This window comes from Lepidochelys kempii, chromosome 7, assembly GCF_965140265.1.
Source record: "Lepidochelys kempii isolate rLepKem1 chromosome 7, rLepKem1.hap2, whole genome shotgun sequence".
NCBI classification, from domain to species: domain Eukaryota; kingdom Metazoa; phylum Chordata; order Testudines; family Cheloniidae; genus Lepidochelys; species Lepidochelys kempii.
In genome coordinates, this window is record NC_133262.1 from 32,504,799 (window position 1) to 32,521,398 (window position 16,600).

Below are 16,600 nucleotides of genomic sequence, written 5' to 3' on the forward strand. Positions count from 1 at the left end.
GGGGGGAGGTAAGGGACACGCCCATTAGCTCCCATTGGCCAGGATCTACGGGGACGTCATGCCACTGGCTTGGGGAGCGATGGGGGCGGCAGAGGCAGTGGGGCCACTTGCTAGGCTGGGAACAAAAGCGCTCGGGGAGCAGCAGCCGGGCCAGACTTCGGGACAGCGGGTCCAGCTCCCCCCTCCCCGGGATCCGACAGACTGAGACCTCCCCTGCCTCTCTGGGGACCGCGGACGCAGAGAAGCAACCTCTGGGTGCGGACAAGGGCGGGGCTGGAGGAGCGGGGATGCCCCGGCAGGGACGGGGGAGCGGGGCTTGCGGGGGGCTGGTGGGGGGATGCCCGGGCGGGGCAGGGGGGAGCGGGGCTGGAGGGGGGATGCCTGGGCAGGGATGGGAGGGAGCGGGTCTGGTGGGGGGCTGCCTGGGAGAGATGGGGGAAGCGGGGCTCGCAGGAGGTGGAGGTGTAGGGGGATGCGCAGGCTAGGTGGGGGGGAGCGAGTCAGGCGGGGGGGGGGCTGTTCCGGCTGGGGTGAAAAGATCGGGGCTGGAGTGGGGATGCCTGGGCGGGGATGTGGGGAGGAGGGTTCACGGAGTTTAGAGCGGGGTGCCCGGCTGGGATCAGAGGATCAGGTCTGTCTGTCTGGAGGGGGGATGCTCGAGCGGGGTTGGGGGGAGCACGGCTCTCGGGGGATTGGAGGGGGGTGCCCAGGCTAGGTTGCGGGGAGCGGGTCTGGCGGGGTGTGTGTGCTCCGGCTGGGGTGAGAGGATCGGGGCTGGAGGGAGGATGGGGGAGCGAGGCTGGAGGGGGGATGCTCGGGTGGGGGTGGGAGAGCGGGGCCGGGGTTGCCCCAGCTGGGATAAGAGGATGGGGGCTGGCAGGGGGCGCCCGGGTTGAGATGGGGGCGTGGTTTGCAGGGGATGCTCCTAAGGCATGAGCCACGCCCCCCCCTCCTCCCGCTGGTGGGGCTGGCGCTGGGTGCCAGGGGACGTGGTGGATGCCTATGCGAACCTACGTGCATTCCTGCACACAAGCCCCGGGCTTGGGCTGTTGCAACGCCTGGGCTGGGCTAGGCTAGTAGGAGCGAGCGGGGCTCGTTGCTGCAGCACTGGGAAGGGGGGAGCGCGCTGTGATGCACAGGGCATGGGGGGGGTGGGGGAGGAGACAGGGCTACAGACAGAGGGGAGGGAATCTGAGCCAGTTATAGCCCTGGGATCCAGCCCAGTGCCCAAATTCTGCGCTGCATCCAAATTAAGCTACATCCCTGGGCCTAGACTAAAGTGCCCTAATCCCATGTCCATAGCCTGGTCAGTTTCCTAACCCCGTGGCTAGGGAGTGAGGGGCAGCAGCAATGACCCCTGATTGCTGGCTAGGAGGGGGTCGGTTTGGGCTTGTTATAAACTGCAAGGGAAATAAGGAGGGATAGCTCAGTGGTTTGAGCATTAACCTGCTAAATCCGGGGTTGTGAGTTCAATCCTTAAGGGGGCCATTTAGGGATCACGGCAAAAATTGGGGATTGGCCCTGCTTTGAGCAGGGGGTTGGACTAGATGACCTCCTGAGGTCCCTTCCAACCCTGATATTCTATGATCTATGATATATTAATGACATGGGAATGATTGGGATGCAGGGCCTTTCCCCTGCAGGGGACACCAGCAAATCCAGCCTCTGACTGGGCCTTTGCCCTCTAAGCTAGTGGTTCTTAAATTTTTTTCACCTGAGGACCCCTAACAAATTTCAAATGGAGGTGCGGACCCCTTTGGAAATCTCAGACATAATCCGTGGATCCCGGGGACCACGCTTGGAAACCACTGATCTCAGGCCACCAGTTCAAATGCCCAGACTAATGAGGCCAGCCATCAACAAATATCTCAGAACAGCAAGATCTCAACACTGTAACTAGCCTCACAAAGATGTTTATTTGTGGTAGCCCCTAGGAGCCCCAGTCATGGACCAGAGCCCCACTGTAAGAACATAAGAGCTGCTATATACTAGGTGAGACCATGCTCTGTCTTGCTCAGTATCCTGTCTGTAGCAGTGGTCCGTACCAGAGCTTTGGAGGTGGGGGTGTAGAGAACAGGCCAATTATAGTGTGATTCACCCCTGTCTTCCACTCCAGGCTTCTGTTAGTCAGAGGTTTAGGGTCTCCCCAAGCATGGGGCTACATCCCTCACCATCTTGGCTAATCCACTGATGGACCATGAATGTATCCAGTTCTTTTTTGAACCCCTTTATAATTTTGCCATACCATGGCACTGAATTCCACAGATTAGTCGTGTTGTCTGAAAAAATACTTCCTCTTGCTTGCATTAAACCTGCTGCCTATTAATTTAATCAGGTGACCCCTGCTTTTTTGTATTGTGTGAAAGTGTCAATAACACTTCACTAGTCACTTTTTCCACACCATTCATTATTTTATAGACCTTAGTCATCTCTTTTCTAAGGTGAACAGCCCTAATCTTTTTAATCTCTCCTTGTTTGAAGCTGTTCAGTACCCTTGATCATCTTTGTTGCCCTTCTCTGAACCTTTTCCAGTTCCACAATATCCTTTCTGAGATGAGGCAACCAGAACTGGACATGGTATTCAAGGTGCGGGTGCACCATGGATTTATAGAAGGCATTATAATATTTTCTTTCTTATTTCCTATCCCTTTTCTAATAGTTCCTAGTAGACTGTTAGTCTTTTTGACTGCTGCTGCACATTGAGCAGAAGTTTTCAGACAACTATCCACGGTGGCTCCAAGATCTCTTTCTTGGGTGGTGAGCTAGGTAAGCTTTCTTGAGCTAGACACTATACAAACAAAAAGATGTCCCTGCCCCAAAGAGCTTCCAATCTAGCCGTGGAGCCCCAGTGTTGGTGTATTAAAGATTTCTGGGGTGGGGTGAGGTGGGAAATAGACTGTATGAACCTGCCCCCACCCCAATTTCCTTTGATAACCTAAAAAATTGTTTAAATAGAAAGAATTTTACAAATCAAATTTACATGGAGCTCTGTGTGGTTTCCATAGATAGAGAGATTTTAAGGCAAGGTGGCACCTTTCATTCCTCTCAGCGCAGACACTGAAAAGCTATCTGTCAATTTCCACTTCTGATTATAGAATCAATTTCTAGTCCATTTCACCCTCGGGGTCTCATGTCCCAGCTCAGTGCTGCAGTGTCTGATTGCAAATTGCTCAAGGCCAGAAACAGATTTTGCTTTGTTTTGGTTTGAAATAAAAATGATCCCCACTGGAATTTTTAAAACTCCCAACCCCTTTCAGTTGGTCTCAGGTTTTGTAAACCTGGGAAAATCTCAACGTTTAGAGCCAAATTTGACTTTACAGCAAACTCTCTAAAATCAGAATGGACAAAATCCTAAACTGTTTTGTACAGTATTGCTGTGCATTGTTAAACTCATGCCATGTTCCACCCCAGAGGTGGCTGCATTTCAGCACAGGGTGGGGGATCCCTATATAAATAGCTGATGCGATCCCAGCCTGCAACTGTGCACTGGGTGAAAGATCCCTGTTTAAATAGCCCCTGTGCCCCACCCCAGAGGTGGCCGCATTTCAGTGCAGAGTGAGCAATCCCTGTGCAACATCGCAGTTAATAATACCTAGCTCTTATATAGCACTTTTCATCTTCAGTTCTCAAAGCACTTTACAAAGGAGGTCAGTATCATTAGTTGTGTTTTGCAGATGGGGAAACTGAGGTACGGGGAGGTAAATGACTTGCCCAAAGTTACACAGCAGGCCAGTGACTGAGCTGGGAATAGATGAACTCAAGAGTCTTGGCTCCCAGCCACTCCTTCTTGATCCATGAGACCCCACACCTTTCCCAGAGCTAGGAATAGAACGCAGGAGTCCTGACTGATCAGTAGTTACCTGCCTCCTGCCTATATGTCCTGGAGAAAAATTCAATAGCAGGCTTGTGTGACTTTTCCAAAACTGGATTTGGGGGCAGTGGGGAATTGGAACTCCGGATGCCCTGTACTTTGCATCTGGATTGTATTCCTGACTCTGGGAGGAGAGTCAGTTCTAATGATTAGAGCAGTGGGGGAAGCTAGGAATCCGTACTCCTGGGTTCATCCATTGCCAGTTCCTCCTCTCTGCTCCATGCCTCGTGCTCTGTGAGTGACCCCAAGCTGAGGGAACAAGTGAGTGGAGGGTCACAGGATGAGGTGGGGTGTGCATGTGCATCTCAAATTCTCTGGCCCCCAGCACATTTCAAACGTGCTCCTGCCGGATGGGACTAGGTGACTCAGAGGAGTGGCACCGCCTTTTGTCTGACCACAGCTGCGTCTCCCAGTGCGGAGGAAAGGTGCTGACTCAGCAGCCTCTGGGAACATGCTCTGTCTGGGGGTGCTCCGAGTCGGGGGGCTGCAGTAGAGAGAACCGCCCCTCCCCACAAAGCCACCATGCTACCCGTAGCAGTGGGTCTCTGGTGTAACCCCTCTGGTGGTAGAAGGGAACTCAGTCTCTGGCCTGTTAGTCCGTAGCCTCTGTTGAAGAGAGATGGTGAAGACATGGGAGACTGGGAGTCAGGACTCCTGGGTTCTACTCCTGGCTCTAGAAGAAAGATAGTGGGGACTGGGAGGCAGAACTTCTGGGTTCTGTTCCCATTCTCTGGAAGGGGAGTGGGGACTAGTGGTTAGAGCTGGGAGTTAGGATTCTGGATTCTAGTGCAAATCTGGGAGGGAAATGGGGTCTAGTGGTTAGAACACAGGGAAACTGGGAGTCAGGACTCCTGGGTTTTATCCCCAGCTGTGGCAGAGGATCTAGTAGCTTAGAATAGGGGGAGCTGGAAGCCCGGAATCTTGGGTTCTGGCCCTGGAAGGGGGTGTTGTCTAGTGGTTAGAGCAGGGGGAGGGTCTGGGAGTAGGACTCATTGTTCTCTCCTGAGCTATAGGAGGAGAGTGGTCTCTTGTGATCAGAGCTGGGTGTCAGGATTCCTGAGTTTTGTCCCTGGCTCCGGGAGGGCAGTGTGAATGCTTCACATGGAGGGGTTGATCAACAAGGGGAATCAGTGAGCTAAGGGTTAACAAGGCTTGCTTCCAGGGCAGTGGCCAGCCAGCCAGGGGCACCCAGATGGGCTACACTGGCCGCTCTGCACGTAGCCTCATGCTCACAGATTAGCAGTGTCTGTAGCCTGGGGCACAACGGCTAAGAGCAGCTGGCAGCTGTCCATGCTGCCGCCTCTGCTGGTCCCCAGGGGGTCAGCCCCAGAGCTGTCCGGGGGAGGAGGGCTATAGGGCAGTGTGGAGCGGAATGGGGTATCTGAGTTTAGAAGGTGCTGGAGGCAGGATGCCAGCCTCACTGTCCAGCCTTTTAAGGGCTACACAAAATCCGTTGGTTAGGGGGCTCTCCTGCACCCACGCTACTTCAGAAGGCTTGTAGTGATTAGAGTGGGGGAGCTGGGAGTCAGGACTCCTGGGTTCAATCCCCAGTTCTGGGCAGGGAGTGGGAGTCAGGACTCCTTGATTTTTTTGCTGGCTCTGGAGCAAAGTTTATTAGGCTGGTGACCCAGTGAGGATATGTAAATAATCCTGGATAATTTAATATTATAGTTTGTGATATTTATTAACAGAACCCAGGAATCCTGACTCCCCGCCCCCTGTTCTAACCACTAGCCCACCCTCCTGTACATTCGGGGACCACTCCAGGTCATTCCTTCACATGCTGGGTGTCTATGTCCCATTGGTGGGTTCAGGACATGTCCCCGGGCAGGGCTTTATGTGTCTCTGTGCTGCAAGCTCCCTGCCTTGAGCTCTTAGTGGTTCCCTCTCTGCAGAGCCCTCCATGGCTGAGATCGTGATGAAGAAAGGGCTCCCCCTGGCTGGCCGGACCCTGGGGGAGTTCCCAGTATCCCCTCTTCGCTTTGCGTCAGCATCAGGGAGCCGCCAGAGGAACCTGGACCGCATCAGGAGTGGAGCCAAGGTACAAATGGGTCTGGCCAGAAGATTAGAATCATAGCAATGTAGGGCTGGAAGGAGTTTTGAAGGGTCATTAAGTCCAGCCCCCTGTGCTGAGGCAGGGCCAGGTAAACGCAGAGCATCCCTGACAGGAGTTTGTCCAACCCGTTCTCAAAACTCTCCCATGACGAGGATTCCACAGCCTCCCCCCGGTAGCCTGTTCCAGAGCTCAACTACCCTTAGAAAGTTTTTCCTAATATCTAATCTAAATCTCCCTTTCTGCAGATTAAGCCCATTACTTCGTGTCCTGCCTCCTGTGGGCACAGAGAACAATTGATGCCCGTGCTCTTTATAACAGCCCTTTACATATTTAAAGTCTGTTATCATGCCTGATTCTCTGACGGGAGTGTGGGTATTGCGAATGGGATACAGGGCCTTTCCCCTCTAGGGGGGGCCAGCTCCAGTCTGGCCCCAGGATGGGAGGACTCGATGACCCAAGGGGGCTAGGAATGAGGCCTGGGGCCTTTCCTCTCTAGGAGACACTGTCGATCTGGTTTAGGGTGGGAGGACAGGCTGGCTTGTGGGGGGAGGAGACTGGGACACGAGGTACCAGACAGTATCCCAGCCTCCACCCATAGAGGGGTGATGTTTCTCCCCTTTTCCAGACTTGCAGCTCTGACTGGACCATTATGCCTGGTGTTATCCCAAAATCCTTTGCCAGTCCCAGACCTGCTCACCCAGGGTGCTGGTCTCCTGTGCTGGGGCAAGGCACTGGCTCTCTGCTGTGGACATCACAGCTGGACCATGTCCTGTCCCTCTTCCTGGTCCGCTCCATGGGCCCCTGGCGCTTGTACCATCAGAACTCTCCTGCAGTGGGCAGGCTGACAGCTGAAGACATGCAAAAGGCCAGAGACGCCAAGGTGCCACCTATCCGGCCCTACAGGCATATGGTAAGGGGGTGGGGTCTAGTGGTTAGGGCAGGGGTCTGGGAATCAGGGTGCCTGGGCTCTATTCTCAATTCAGGGAGGTGAGGAGTGTAGTGGTTAGAACAGGGAGTCAGGACTCTTGGGTTCTATCCTCAGCTGCTGGAGGAGAGTGGGGTCTAGTGAGTTAGAGCAGGGGGGCTGGGAGACAGGACTCCTGGGTTTTATTTCTGTCTGTGACCAGGCAGTGTGTAGGAGTACACAGGGCTTTCTGCTCCCATACTGCCATGGGGTGAGACAGGCGCTGTCTGGGAGAGTCACCCCCGCTCTGTTTTGCAGCTCAGTGACAAATCCTGTGAGCGGAAGGTCCCCGCAACTCGGCTCGGCAGGCTGGCCAACTTTGGGGGTAAGAAGCATCCAGCGCATGCCCTGATAAGGGAAGGTCTTCCCTGCACAAGGGCCCCAGCTGACCCAGGGGACGGGACACGGGGCATTTCCCCTCTAGGGGGTCCCAGCTTCAATCTTCATTGTCAGAGGGGCCCAGCATTGAATCGGTCATGGCAGCTGAGTTGGCGGGGGATGGGTCCCTGTGGGGTCAGGAGAGGCAGGTCAGCAGGGGGCACTGTGCTGTGTATAGCATTAGTCCTACTGCATCCGGTCTGGACACACACACACAGAGACTAGTGGTCTAGCCTCCAGGGCAGCAGGAGACAGTAGGTTAGGAAGAAAAGTGTTCCCAGGAGCCGTGTCAGCATCTCCATGGGGCTTAAGGGGTGACTTGTTGGATGCTTTGTCGGGTGGGTGGCTCTGGAGGTCAGTGTGGGGGCGGCTTGCAGAGCAGTGAAGTAGGGCTGGTTGGCCTGGTGTGTTATTCCTCCACTCTGTCCCCTAGGCTTAGCTGTGAGCGTCGGGATCGGGGTCCTGGTGGAAGCTGCCAAGAAATCCTTCCGGACAGAAACGGTTGTGAAAGGTGAGTGAAGGACACTGGTGGCAGCCCACTCACTCACACACTTGGACAGGCACAATCAGAATCTCCCTCGCACTCTCAGACACACTGGTGGTCGGGTATGGACACAATCAGAATCCTTCTCTCACATTCAGACATGGTCCCAGTCAGGTACAGACATAACTGAAATCCCTCTTGCACACTCAGACACGCCTGTGGTCAGGTACAGACACAATTGGAATCCTTCTGCACTCTCATTCACATGTACACATGTGGACACACATGCTCTTGTGATACACCTGGGGCCCTTTTACACTAACGCACCCCCAACAGTAGCAGTGTTGGAAGCTGCCCTGGGGGCAGGGGCTCAATGCACAAGTAATCACGCTTGGGCACATGCATACGTAGAATCTCACACTCCCTGGCTCACATGCACACTTAAAATCTTACACTATTGGACACCCATTTCCATGGTGCACTGAGGCTGCCTGGAGACCCCTGCCCTGTGTGTGCGCAATGGGAGTGGGGTGCATCTTTCCTGTGACCTCATTGTCTCCTGTGGGGAGAAAAGCATGTCACAACCAAAGGCTTGAACCTGTGGCTTGGGCTGGAGGGCAGGGTGCCAGCTGGGCCAATGGCCGGTGTGATTCTAGTGCCAAGGCTGGGATCAGATGGCAGGGGATTTGGACGTGACAGCCAGGCAGGGCGGGGCCCCTTGCCAGCAGGGCTTTTCCGGTGATGTGGGGGGCAGGGGGAGTACTAGCGCTGGGTGGGTCATTGGCAGGTTGGAAAGGATTCATGGTGGCGGGGTGGGGGGGTGAACAAATCATTTTGTTTGGGCTTCAGAGCCTCTGGAAACGATTTGTCACTGTTAATGGAAGGACGTGTTAGATCAAAAAGTTGTTTCAAGGTGCAAAATCGCAACATTTTGTTTCAGAGCTGGCCCAGCCAGCCCCTGCGATTTCTCCCAAATTGTGCTGCAAGATTGAAAAATGTCTAAATGAAAAAAGTGGCAAAATCCACAAGCCTTTGGGAGAGGTTTGGGAGTCATGGAATTGCTGTTTGTCAGTGAAGTAATGGGTGGGGTGAAAAGGGTCACCCAGCTCCAGTGAGCAACACCCCCTTTTCCCCCCCAGAAGGGGGTCCTTGGCTGCCAGATCTGTGATGCTATGGTTGACAGGCAGGGATCTGTGCTGTTGTGGGGGGTCTCCCCAGAGGATATGGGGGGGTTAGCTCTGACCTGACCACTACTTTGTTCTCCCCCCACCCCCAGGTGAGCCATCATGCTCGAGCTCAGGTGCCCTCCTGTCTGAAGCCAATGCAGAGCGGATCGTCCGGACCCTGTGCAAGGTGCGGGGCGCGGCCCTGAAACTTGGCCAGATGCTGAGCATCCAAGGTGAGGAGGCGGGAGGATTGGGGGATGGGGGCTGCCAACACCCCCAAATCCAGGGCGGGATTGTTCCCTACAGTCTATTTGCAAGGGCTCCCTAGCACTGAACTCCGTTGCCTCCCCCAGGTGTGGGGCTTGCTGCGGTGACAGTTCCCCAGCCAGACCCCCCTTCGCTCTGCCCAGTGTCACCCCACTGCTCCTTCTCTGCAGCCTGGCATCCCCAATGTCACATCCCCCCCAACGCAGCCTCTGATGCTCTCCTCTGCTTTGTACCCCCAGACGACGCCCTTATTAACCCTGCGCTCCAGAAGATCTTTGAGAGGGTCAGGCACAGCGCTGACTTCATGCCCACTAAGCAAATGATGGTGAGTGGGCTGTGGGAGGGGACAGACTCGGAAGGGGGAGGACTGGGGGGTCATGGGAAGGTGGGGGGCCCAAACCTGAGGTGTGGGGGTGCAAGGGGTGGGGATGGTTGGCACTGACCCTGCTGTTCTCCCTTCTCCATGCAGGGGGTGCTGAACAGCGAGCTGGGCCCAGACTGGCGCAGGCGGCTGGCCTGGTTTGAGGAACGCCCCTTCGCTGCTGCTTCCATTGGGCAGGTGCATCTGGCGCAGCTGCTGGATGGGCGCAATGTGGCCATGAAGATCCAGGTATCAGCAGGACGGAGGCGAGCCCAGATCCCCCTGCAGGCAGCCTCCATCTTGGCAAGCAAACCCGAATTCCCAGCAAGCAGAGCAGCGGCCATGTGGAGGCTGGTCTTCCTGGGGCACTGGTGGCAGCCATGTTAGAGGCCTCTTCCCCCGGAGCACTGGACGAAGGTGGCCATGTTGGAGGCCGGTCCCCCGGGGCACTGGTAGCCATGTTAGAAGCTGGTTTCCCGGGGCACTGGGTATTGGTGATTTCACCCCATTCAACTGGCCACCATGTCCCAGTCTGGCCCTCTGTGGCTGGTGCCTGTTTGCCCAAGAGGCTGATGGGAAAGGTCTTGGCATCTGTGTGATTGGACTGAAGGAGCTTCCTGTACCTGCCCACCAGTGGTTGCATTTAACCTCCTCCTTTGAGCACCTTGAGTCCCCCCCCCGTGCCCGTCCCCCCGCCCCCCGTGCCCTCTTTGGTTCGTGACATCTGTGCCATGGGCAGGCCCCATGGCTGCTGGGTCTGACGCCATTTCCCTTTCCCCCAGTACCCAGGCATCGCCCAGAGCATCAACAGTGACGTCCGGAACCTCATCTCCCTACTGAGTCTGAGCAACGCGCTGCCTGAAGGTACCAGGTCCCAGGCCCAAGGGCCCACATTCCCCCCCCGGTGCTATCACGGCCTTGCTCCCTCCTGGTCCCAAGAGTGCCCAAGCCCTCCTAGGCCTTCCCCCAAGAATCGGGCTCCTGGTCTCCTGGCCAAATCCCAACTCTTCTAATGACATTCTGCGAGCGTGGTGTGTGTGGGGAGGGGCCTGGGAGCCAGGACTCCTGGGTTCCATCCCCAGCTCTGGGAGGGGAGTGGGATCTAGTGGGTTAGAGCAACAGGGGCTGGGAGTCAGGACTCCTGGGTTTCAAGCTTGACCATATTTGGCTTTGGGCAAGTCCCCTCCCTGCTGGGTGCCTCAGTTTCCCTGTCTCTGGAAGGTGACAGAGGGTGTGACTCACTCTAGGCTCCCAGGTGCTGGGCTGAGCTGGGCGCTGGCACTGACATCCCTTCCTTGTCCACTTCCCCGCAGGGCTTTTCCCTGAACATGCCATCGAGGTGATGAGCCGTGAGCTGGCCTTGGAGTGCGACTACAAGCGGGAGGCTGCCTGTGCCATGAGATTTCAGTAAGTGCCCATGTCAGTGTCAGATCCACCCTGGCACAGTCGCCCAGAAGATGGTACAGTCAGCCATTCTGGAACACTTGCCTTGGGGCTGGTGTTGTCAGCCACTCTGGCACAGTCAGCTGGAGGAGTGGTACAGTCGGGCACTCTGGCACAGTCACCTGGAGGAGTGGTACAGTTGGCCACTCTGGCACAGTCACGTGGTAGGTATGGTACAGTTGGCCACTCTGGCACAGTCACCTGGAGGAGTGGTACAGTCGGGCATTCTGGCACAGTCACCTGGTAGGTATGGTACAGTCGGGCACTCTGGCACAGTTGCCTGGGAGATGGTACACATTGGTCCAACTGCCTGGTAAAGGGATGGTACAGGTGGCCGCTCTGGCAGTCACCGTGGGGATGGTGCAGGCGACCACTCAGGCAGAGTCCCCCACTGTGTGTGTGTGTTTGGGGGGGGCGGGGTTAGGCTGGAACAGAGCCTACACCGACACAGCCTCTCTTGTTACATTCCCTCCACAGGCAGCTGTTGCAGGGCGACCCGGTGTTCTATGTGCCGTCGGTGATTAGCGAGCTGAGCACCCAGCGGGTGCTGACCACGGAGTTGGTGCCCGGCTTCCCCCTCGACCAGGCCCAGGGGCTGGACCAGGAGACACGCAACAGGGTGAGGGGGGGAAGACACTCGCACGCACACAGGATCCCATGCGCTGGGACGCATTCCTAGTCTCTCTCATGCCCCCTTGGGACCTCCCATTGGATGCCCTCTGCTCACGTCTGCCTCAGGATCCTGCGCCCGCAGACCCCACTCCATGCCTGACCCTTTTCACCTTAACTCTGGGATGTGGAGCCAGGGCTCGGCGGTTCCCAGCCTGATCCTAGTGGGGGAGGGAACCTGTCATGGGAGGGGGCATAGCAGGACTGGGGGCCATTGTGTTCAGGCTGGGCTCTCTCTCATCCCCACAGATCTGCTCCAGTATCCTTGATCTGTGCGTGCGGGAGCTCTTCCACTATCGCTACATGCAGACTGACCCCAACTGGTCCAACTTCTTCTATGATCCACATAGCGGCAAGGTATAGACACCCCCAGTTGCCCTCCATATCAGAGCCAGCCAGCACCGACCCCTTTCCCTGAATGGGGAAACCCCCTACTGCCCCCCCCATGTCAGAGCCAGCCAGCCGGGGTGGTTTGTGGGGGAGGGTGGGCTGATCCCTCCCCTGCCCCCACATCGCATCCCAGACCTGGGTTTCCCAGCTGATTCTGACCCGCTCTTCCCTCTGTTGGACACCAGGTGGCGCTGCTGGATTTTGGAGCCACCCGCAGCTTCGACAAGGCCTTTACCGATCAGTACATTGAGGTGAGACTACTACTACTGCTGCGGGCTTTGTCCAGCAGGGGGTGCTGCAGGGAGGAAGGCAGGAGCTCTGGCAGTGGGGGGAGTTCCTGGCTATTCCAGCCCTGGCCTCTCCCAGCAGAGGTCACTGTAGGGAGTGGGGCAGGAGTGTTTTGAGCCCTGTGCCCATCTCACATGGCCTCTGGGCTGCTCTGCTAATGATTCCAGATCATTAAGGCTGCGGCTGAGGGCGACCGGGCTGGGGTACTGCAGGGATCCATCGTGCTTCGGTTCCTCACAGGCTATGAGACTCAGGTGAGACTCTTGGGCCCCTCTCTGGCCACAGCATGGGCCCAAGTGCCCAGATGTTTGGGGGCAGAACCCTGCTCCCCCAGCCATCTCCATGCCTCCAACCTCTGCCCAACTTCCCTGGCTCTCCTAGCCAGTTCTCTGCACCCACCCATCTGCCTGTGTGCTCCCCTCGGTCACCTCTGTGCCCCTGGGTCCTGCCCACCTCCCTATACCTCTGCATCCTCTGTCCCCCGCTGCTACCTGACCCCATCCTGACCCAGGCTCTGCTCACTTCCTCAGGCCCCTCTATGCCCCCTGCCCTGTACTCTAACCCACCCCCATGCCTGCCTCGCTCTCCTCTACCATGTTTCCCTCCAGTCCCTGCCCACCCCCTCAGCTCTCTCAGTGCCCCTCAGGTGCTCTCACACCACCCTGGCCCCCCATGTCCCCAGACTACCCCCCCATGCCCCTCCTGCCACCAGGCATGCTGCCCTGGGCCTGTCCTATGCTCCTCTCCCCCAGGCAATGAAGGATGCCCACGTAGATGCCGTGATGATCCTGGGCGAGGCCTTTGCTGCCGACAGGCCCTTCGACTTTGGGGCCCAGAACACGACGCACCGGATACACACCCTCCTGCCCATCATGCTGCAACACCGCCTGATACCGCCCCCCGAAGAGACCTACTCCCTCCATCGCAAGATGGCCGGCTCCTTCCTCATCTGTGCCCGGCTTGGTGCCCGCATCCCCTGCCGGCCCATCTTCCGCCAGGCCTACGCCCGCTACTGGGGCCGGGAGGGCTGAGACTGCAGAGTGCGGGTGGCGTCCTGGTAGGGTGGGGGGCCCAGCAGACATTTCGGTGTGTGGCACCCACAGGGTGGTTCTGGGGGTTTAGGGATGCCATCGTGGAGAGTACATTGGGAGCCCCTGCGCCATTGAATGATCGGAGTTTCAAGGGACCTTTCTGAGCTGGACTCAAGGGATTTTTGAGGGAGACTTCATGGAATGATGGGAATTTCAAGGGAGCCCTCAGGTTCGTGACAGTTTCAGGGGGGCTCTCAGGGACTGGAGAATTTCAAAGGGGCCCTCATAGAAGGGTGGGACTGGGAATTTCAAGGGCCCCTTATGGGTAGGTCTCAGGTGAGTTTTGAGGGAGCCTTCATGGAATGAGAGGAGTTTCAAGGGATCCTTACTGGGAAGTCTTATATGAGTTTTGAGGGAGCCCTTACAGGATGATGAGATTTTTGAGGAAACCCTTAAGAAAGGGAACACCAAGCAGAGGGAGCTGGGGAGGAGGTGATTGGGTAATTGTCATAGACTTTAGGAAAGCTGGGGGGGTTCCCTTTTCCCACCATGGTCATGCTGATGAATTCTATACAAGCCTGTCCCCCACTGTAAACGCCATGGGCCTGCCCTCCTTCCATCTCTTCACCCAGCTGGGATCCCCCACCCAGAAACTGAACCAGGCCCAGTGGCTCTGTGGGGAACCCTCCACTTCATGCTGGCATCAAAGGAGGAGCAAAGGAGTTGATGTCATGACCCTCCCACAGCAGGGGAGCAACCCCATCTGTCTCCCAGTCTGCATGTATCTCCCCAGCCAATGTAGCCCATGTACATTGTGGTGTGTGCCTGTCTTCCCCTAGGGGCAGCACCAGGCATTACAGCCCATGCTCACTACAGCGTGCACATGCGTGTCCTCGCCTAGGGCCTGAGCCAGGCATTGTAGCCCATGCACTTTACTGTATGGATATCTTCCTCGAGGGGCAGCACCAGGCTGTGTGTTTGTGATGTGTGCATTTCCAAGTAAGGGCTGAGACAGGCTTTGCAGCCATTGCACATTGCTGTATGGATATCTCCCCCTAGGGGGAGAGCCAAGCACTGCAGCCCATGTGCATTGCAGTATGTGTATGTCTCCCCCTAGGGGCAGAGCCAGGCATTGTAGTGCTGGCACATTGCAGTGTGTGTCTCCCCCTAGGTGGAACTCTAGGTAATGCAGCACATGTGCATTGCAGTCAGGGTGTCTTCCCAAAGAGGCAACTCTGAGGATTGTAGTCCAAATGCAGCAACCACCATATCCCCAATAAAAAGAATGAAATGCTGAACTGGTGTGTGTGTGTGTGGCAAAGCCATTGGGGGAAGGGGGGAAATGAATGGGACATTACAATGGTATCAAGAAAAGCTCTTGCCCAACAGCCAGTGTGAGTGGCTCCGTGATCTAGTTAAAAGCATGTCTCCCCCTGACAAACGGGGAGGGAACATTAGAGCCTTGGGTTCAAGGATGCACTTTGGCTATTACAGGGCCTTTTCTAATAGCCAAGTCTGGGAGATATAGGTTGGGCAGGCTCTTCTGCGCTGCTCCCAATTGCTGCTTGGGCTGAGCTAGAGGTGGAGTGACCCCTGCTGGCGGAAGATGAATAGCAGAAGGTAGTCCATTCCAAGCATAGGGGAGAGGAATCAGACTTGTGCCCCAAAGGTGGGCAGTGGATCTATCCTGAGGGCAAGATGGTTTAGGCAACAGCGATTCCCAAATGATGGGTCAGGACCCCAAAGACGCCTGCAAACCCATTTTAATGGGGTCACCAGGGCCGGGACAGCATTAGAGTTGCTGGGACGAAGCTGAAGCCCAAGCTCTACCCCCACCCGGGGTTGTGAGGCTCTGGCTCTGCCCCCTCCCCCAGGGTCATGTAGTAATTGTGTTGCCAGAACTGCTGGGCTAGGGTATGGAGCTGAAGGGCTATGTCTGTACATTGCACTACTTGCGGTTGGCCGGGGGGGGAGTGTCTCCTTCCATTCATGCACCTTTGTTCCTGGTGGCAGGAGAAGGGGATGGAGCACGGGGGTGCAAGGAATAAGTTCCCAATCCCTCCCCTCAGCCACATGGGGAGGATGAAGGACAGGGCTCCAAGGGGGAGAAGGTTAAGAATCTGCACTTCTGCCATTTGACCACTAAGTGGCACCCTCATCCCTCTGGCTGATTCACCCAGTGCTGAGATGCAGCCGCCTCTGGGGTGGGGTGCAGGGGCTGTTTATACCAGGATCTCTCATCTGGTGCTGAGATGCAGCTACCTCTGGGGTGGGGTGGGGTGGGGAATTGTTTAACAATGCTGCCCAATAGCTTAGAGCAGAAGAATCCTGTATCTCACGGGAATGGCCGGGGGCATTTAGGGAGGCAGCATGGAGTGTCCCTGAATTAGCATTTGCCCCAGACACATGACATACAAGATCATTGATGATAAGAGGTGGCCAGGAGCTGAATTTCACTTTGAGGCAGGGCCCTGGAGGGTTAAAGGACTGTATAGCTCCCAGTACAGCCGAGGGCTCTGACCCCCAGGGCTCTGGCTGCGAGGATCTCCTCTTCTAGGAAGTCCTGTGGGAGGCATTGGGAAGAAACCCTTTGTCTAGCAGAGATACCCCTCTCTTAGGCCGAGCCGCGCCCACTCCAGTGACCTGCATTTAAGAGCAAAGTGCTGAGCGATAGACGTGACTGACCATTTGGAAAGGAGGACTCATGGAAAGCCAGGGCATCTATTCATCCACACATCCGTTGCTGTCCACTTCCCCTCTCCATCCATCCCCCCACTCATCTACCTATTGGTCTGTATCCAAACCAGCTGGCCAGACACATACCCCCAGCCAGCCATTCCCCCCCACACACCCACCTCTCTCTCTCTCACTCTGACTGGGACAAGGTTCTTTCCAACACGCCCTGACTCTCAGTGCAGGGCTGAGGTTTGTGGCATAGGCCAGGATTCCTGGAAACCAATTCCCTTTGGGATGGGCTCATCACGCACTTCCCCCGCCCCGCCCCATTGTATCTCCAGGAAGTGGGGAGCTCACACGTACACACACATGCACACACCCTCCGCTCTGCCCTTGGCCCTGACACGCCACCAAAACTGAAAGTTCTCTCTCCTGCACCTCTGGGACCCGCCCTGCAGGCCAGTGAACTGCCTGGCTGCTTTCTGGAGATAAGGTGTGGGAAGGATCCCCAGCCTGGGCCTCCCCACTAACTGGGGCACATCCCAGAGACATGTGG

General features: G+C 56.4%; 1 protein-coding gene across 2 annotated transcripts; it reads left to right on the forward strand.

Moving 5' to 3' along the window:
- The first annotated feature begins 79 nt into the window (after positions 1-79).
- LOC140914352 (atypical kinase COQ8A, mitochondrial-like) lies at positions 80-14,666 on the forward strand. Of its 2 annotated transcripts, XM_073351937.1 has the most exons (16): positions 80-255; positions 2,660-2,766; positions 5,767-5,912; positions 6,553-6,837; positions 7,150-7,216; positions 7,703-7,780; positions 9,030-9,152; positions 9,426-9,511; positions 9,656-9,796; positions 10,330-10,411; positions 10,861-10,954; positions 11,468-11,609; positions 11,909-12,016; positions 12,235-12,300; positions 12,505-12,591; positions 13,090-14,666. In XM_073351937.1, exons 3-16 carry the CDS (start codon positions 5,775-5,777, stop codon positions 13,366-13,368), a joined length of 1,776 nt encoding a protein of 591 aa, XP_073208038.1. In that variant the 5' UTR covers positions 80-255; positions 2,660-2,766; positions 5,767-5,774; the 3' UTR covers positions 13,369-14,666. The 2 variants fall into 2 exon arrangements, with proteins under 2 accessions (XP_073208038.1, XP_073208037.1); XM_073351936.1 differs by lacking the exon at positions 2,660-2,766.
- Positions 14,667-16,600: the final 1,934 nt, after the last annotated feature.